A 6,074-nucleotide genomic window follows, 5' to 3' on the forward strand; every position below is an offset into this window, starting at 1 on the left:
TCTTTGAACATGCTGGATAAACTAGGAAGATACAAACAGCAAAAATAAGGCTGGAAGGGCTATCAATACACCGCTACAAACACTACCAACAAGCAAGTTTTTTTTTTTTTTTTTTTTTTTACGAAAAAGAAGGGGGGAGCCTCTACGTAAAATGGCGACTCCCCCAACAGGAGAGCCTCTAACTTAAACGGCTACTCCAACAGATAGTGAGGAAAGAAGAAACGAACCCTTTAAGTTACACGGGCTCAGGGGGAAAGCAAGGCCTAAGAAAACAATGGCCAAGAACAACCAAAAAGCAGCAGAGGAAGGTCAGAAGGTTGTTAGTCTAAATGAGGACTAAGATGGACACCAACAAGGTAATTAAACTGCTAATAATCCTGGTAAAAGACGACTGCAAAATATGAAAAAAACTAAATACTTAGCCTGAGCCAGAAATCACAATCTGGACGCTGCAAGCAGCAAATGAGATCTGGGTAGCTACTGATAGGCATGTGGGGATTGTGGCTAGCCTCGAACCAGTATAAGCTCTCGAGCTATAGTAAACGGCCGAGTCGAAGCAGAGGACTGGCTCCGAACCCAACCAGCAGGAATGAAGGCGAGATGGGACAACATAACATCAATATTTTTAAAGTCAATTTTACATTTCATTTTGCTACAATACGAGAACTCTTGACTACTGAAAGAACATGCACAATGCATTGTGAAACACCCCAATAACCTTGTTTATTTTGAGGAAAGGTGTAATAAAACTGTTTATTTTTATATACATACTTACAAAAGTTCTCTTTATACACTTTTTAAAATGACTATTTACTGCTTCTGTAACAATACTGTTAAAAATATTCTCTTTTGTATGAACATTAAAAAGAAAATAAGTTTATAAAAAAATAGTTTAGTGCTTTCGAAGCACAGCTTATGCATATCCACCTGAAGAATCTCTGTCCTCCTCACAGGCTGAAAAAGCACTGGAGTCGGGGCCTAGGAAGCAGCAGCACTCAGGCGCACTTTTCCTATTGTCTGTAGACAAAACAGAAGAGAGTCTGAGGTAGATTGTTTTCTCTTCATATTCACTTTACACTTAAAGGGTTTCACCAACTTTGCAAAATCACAACTTATTGTTTCCTTCACATTTTTCCACACAACAGTATTTGGATATGAAGACTTGAAGTCAAGACAAACAAGACACGGAAATATCTGCTGTTTCTGTTTTAAGAATACCCAGGTTATTTAACTGTATTACAAATGTTGGCATTTTTCCCCCCGCAGAAACTTCCCCCAATAAACTACACTTAAATGCTGCACATCACAGCCTATTTTAAATGGCACAATGCTGCACACAGTTTCTAAGTACTGTCATTTATTAAGGACAACTTTCAAAGTCAGGAAACTGTCATCACCTGTAGGAGGGGCAGAGATGAAGTCACATTCAGCCCTTCTGAGAGAACCGCACCCTCCAAACAAGTAAAAGCCAGTTAGTTTATGGCAAATCCTGAGTAATAAGGGCCAAGCAGCTGCCAATCTCCTTTTAAGAAGACAGAGCACTCCTGTTACTTCTGAACAACTCGGGCACAGACATCTCTCCACTGCCCAGATGCAGTTTGCTGCCATGTCCTCCAAACGTTTGCACGAACGAGTGTCACTCTTCTGGCTCACAGTTCTTCCATTCTGTGTTTGGTTACCTACTATTTACATGGTTAACTTTGAAAGGTGGAGTGTCAGAGTTCATAGTCTCTAATAAACGCTCTAGCTGTTGAATTAACACTCGCCTCTTAAACCTAAAGAAGAGTATTAAAAGGAAAAGGTTACCATCCAAGTCTGAATGCAGTTTTCATATGCCACTACTACAACAGCAATGCTACCTCTAGGGAAACACGTCACTCATTTATTTCACTACTGTATTAAAATCACCTGACAAAAGAATGCAGGCAAATGTTGAAAAACAAACTGCATCTACAAATTATTCCTGTTTTAACTTTACTACAGTCACTGTGATGGCTCTAAACCCAACCTTACAGCTATGTGTCATGCTAACAAAGCAACTAACCCATGTTATCTACAGTATGACATTATGTTTGACAGGCAGGGGAACCACCACTCAGAGCAAAGCATGACATTGGCACACACAAATTCAGATTCTCCATTATAGAAATCAGACACGACTGATGGTGACCTAATGCTATGACACAAACTATTTTTATTTTGTCAACCAGATTAAGTGTACTGGTCCATGGACCCTTATCAGGCAAGATCTGGGTCATTTAGACAAACATAATGAATAAAATAAATATCAGAATCTAGGCACTGCTACAAATAGAATATAAGAGTCACTAACAGACAGACTGCAAACACTGTTACAAGTATAAGGACCAACACAGTAAAATATAATCATCACCAATGCACAACAGCAATGTAACCTTCATCAATTTTACATGGTATGCACGTCTAAGATTTTGACAGTGACCCAGTGTAGTATCAGTTTCTACAAAATCTAATGCAGAAAGAGGTGCAACAATTCACATAGCTTGACCACTGCAAGTGGTCAAGTGCATATTCATATATATTATGATTAGTGTTGCTAGCTCGGGTTGGACTTGAGATGAAGCCCCAACTGTGGCTTAAATTTGAACATTGTTTCTTGCTTGCTGTAGCTGGTGTGCAGGGAATGAGGTTAGAACACGTGTTGAGGCACATGTTCCTTTTATAGCATTCCTGGTGGGGACTGAAGGTCCAAGAGGATTGCTGGCTTCAAGATGGGTAGGGCTATACTGATGAGTTACACATCATCTACAGAAGCAAAAAACACATCCCCACTGATGTCCACAACATACCAAATCCTAGGGCAGTTACAGGCATTCACAATGGAGGTAGGCCCTAAAAGCTAAAACCCTCCCCACTCCGGCTCAGATGGGTGACATCTGTCATCTACTGGAGGAATGAAGTAGCTGTATGGGGGCAGCACAGAGAGGGGAAGCTTGATGGTCACTGAGATAAGGAGGCACAAAGCCCAACATAGATACAGAATAGAATAAAGTACATGATCAGTGGGTTTCCTGACATCTTTTCCAGTTTCCGAAATGATGAATACCTTCACTTGCTTGTACCTGCAATCAAAGCATCCAGGTCCCACCTAATGATACAACAAGTCCTTATATTCTGTTAAAATGCCAACTCCAAAAACATTACAGACTCGTGCACTAGCAAATACTGCAACTGTGTAATCAATTTCATAACTTCTCTGTGTAGCGTTTTCTTAGCTCAAAATGCTTTACTGAATCATTTAAAAAATGTGATACAAAACACTGGAGTAAGCACTAATCAGTTATCTTTGGTAATGTCATGCAACTAAGAGCAAGTTCATTATCAAATCTGTCAGACGTTTGTGAACACCAGGTTGTTATAAAGTCATTTTTACCATACATCTATGAAAGACGGGCTAAATATTTAAATAATGAAATTTTACTTAAATTAGCAATCAGTTTCAATAGAAAGATTTAGAGACTAACAAGATAACAATGAGAAGATGAATGCTACAGAAAAACTGAACCAGTTACTGTTATTCCTATACTTATTTCTTTGTTTGGGACTTTTACAGCAGGATCTGCTTTGCAGGAGACAACTGTAGCAACTGCTTTGCACTTTGCTTTCTGACTGTTTTAGCAAAAGTTGTATCTGCAATTATGAGGATGAGTATATGTTTTTACAAGTTTTCTGTGTTGCCTTTTTAGCTTGGATATTCAATACAACTAATTCCATAAAATCATCTAGTTGTTTTCATCCTTTGCTAGTAGCAGCAGATGATGGTTTCCAACTACAGTAGACCCCCTGTTATCCTGCCTCTCTAACTAGCCATCAAATTTCTGCCATAGCCCTATCAAAAGACAACAAAAAACAGCACTTCTGCCTCCTCTAGGCTAAAGAATGACAGACACTGGAGTTTTAGACTTCATATTCTTTAGAAAAATGCATACTAACACAAATCATTTTATTTTGGCTGATTTATAACCTATAAATGTTATTCTGCATGCTTTTTCTGATTAACCAGCCATTCTTTTATCCAGCCTAAGGTGTGGTCTCAGCAAGACCAGATAAGAGGGAGTGTACTGTACAAAATTCTCACCCATACTGCTGTACTGGGAAAGAGAGACTACAGTGGGCTGCTGTTAACAGACAGAGAGAGACTGACTGCAGTGGGTATTTCAGCAAAATAGATGAACACAAAGGTACATCCACTTTAATAAGCATACAGTTCTATGTTCCCGAGAAAGAAGAAAGATCAGACCTACTCTAATTCTAATCAGATTACACAGTGCTGCTTTAATGTCAACTTACATAGCTGATGGAAAATACAGTTGAATGTATAAGTATGATAAGATGCTGTCAGACATAAGCTGATACAGTTTGCTTGAATGTAAAAGAAAAATACCACTAACATGTACTGAGCTTACTCTGGCATCTGTGAAATCAGTCCTAAAGTACACTTTCAGAAAAAAGTAGGAGCAGCACAATGGACATTCACAGAAGTCAGATCACATCATAATTCACAGAGCGGAAACAAAGCAGCAAGTTGGGCAGGCAAAACAGCTAGCCACGATTGCCATTACCAGATACAAATCCATACGGCAGGAGATACAAATGTGACGTATGTTGGGGCACTTACTACGTGCAAACAGAAGTGAACAAGTTAAAAATGGAGGAAAGCAAAGTATCTGAAGATACAGGAGAACCCAGCACAACTACTTGAAAAGAGCTAGCTTCAGATGCAGAGATTTTTGTAAAGGAATCTTTTGGACCAGCAGTGATCAATACTGTAAGCACATGGTTAGCTGTAAAACTAAACTGAGTCAGACTGAGGTATAAAGGTTGGAAATAATGCACCAACAATGGGGACAAGCAGGTTTGGAGATGGAAAAAGTACAGTTTTGTACCTACCATAAATGTAGATGTTCGAGTGTTCACACTGCTGCAGTCATTACACTTGGGTTATCCTGCCATCAGGCGGTCCCGCAGTCGGCCAGAGTTCCAAAGTCTTGGTCCGGCATTGGTTGCTGCCGCTTCTTCCCTGACGTCAGTGCGCCAGGGGTATATAAGATGCATCCAACGGCATTTTCTTCAGTTTTTCTTGCCCCAGATGTCAGGTGCCCCCAAGTAGGTAGGCAATACATATTGTTAATAGAACATATATAAAAAATAAAAACAATACCTTCAGTTACAAGCAAATACACCACAAAGGTTGTATACGATAGAAAGGTATAGTTAAGTCCAGCTAGGACAGAGGGGATGGAGGGAGGGTAACCTGGACTGCAGCAGTGTGAACACTCGAACATCTACATTTATGGTAGGTACAAAACTGTACTATGTTCATCGTGTTACACTGCTGCAGTCATTACACTTGGGTAGAATCCCAAAGCTAAGGTTGGGTGGCTGGTTTATAAAGAGTTAGGAGTGGCTATGAGGCCCTGCAGAACTGCAGTGGCAAATCCTGCTCTGGATTTAGAGTAAAGAGGCAAGTGGCAATGCTTGGCAAAGGTGTGCACTGAACTCCAAGTTGCAGCCTCCAAAATTTCCTTGGTTGGTACTCCTCTGAGAAAGGCTGTCGAAGTGGCTGTTGCTTTGGTAGAATGTGGCCTAATGTTATTAGGGACTGATTTTCCATGCTGTGTGTAGCAGTAACGAATACAGTGTCCTATCCATTTGGAGATAGTCTGCTTTGAGATAGCCTTGCCCTGTGATCCAGCAGCGTATGCTACAAACAGTTGCGCAGTTTTCCTGAAAGCTTTTGTTTTGTCCAAGTAGAAGAGTAGCTGCCTGTGTATGCCCAAAGAGTGCAGAAGTTTCTCGCCTTTATTCTGGGGGTTTGGATAAAAAGTTGGCAAATGGATGGTTTGGTTAAGAGCCACACTAGATACCACCTTTGGCATAAAGGTAGGGTTTGTCCTTAAATAAACCCTGTCCTGATGAAAAATTAGAAAAGGTTCCACTGCCATTAATGCCTGCAGCTCTGAGGCTCTTCGTGCTGAGGTTAATGCCAGGAGCAGAGCGGTTTTCCATGATAAAAATTTTAGATCAGCTGTATT

The 6,074-nt window shown here is 40.2% G+C and overlaps 1 protein-coding gene across 1 annotated transcript in view; it reads right to left on the minus strand.

Moving 5' to 3' along the window:
• Positions 1-696: 696 nt before the first annotated feature.
• LOC122806148 (integrator complex subunit 6-like) overlaps positions 697-6,074 on the minus strand; it is a 1,076,381-nt gene continuing 1,071,003 nt past the window's right edge. Inside the window, exons 12-13 of the mRNA XM_044076385.1 lie at positions 1,398-1,775; positions 697-1,017 (exon numbers count right to left, since the gene is read on the minus strand). Coding sequence (XP_043932320.1) covers positions 1,676-1,775 — 100 coding nt within the window. The 3' untranslated portion in view covers positions 697-1,017; positions 1,398-1,675. The remainder of the gene's footprint in view (positions 1,018-1,397; positions 1,776-6,074) is intronic.

The sequence above is a fragment of the Protopterus annectens genome, chromosome 7.part0 (genome assembly GCF_019279795.1).
Source record: "Protopterus annectens isolate FY-2018-M chromosome 7.part0, PAN1.0, whole genome shotgun sequence".
Taxonomy (NCBI): domain Eukaryota; kingdom Metazoa; phylum Chordata; order Ceratodontiformes; family Protopteridae; genus Protopterus; species Protopterus annectens.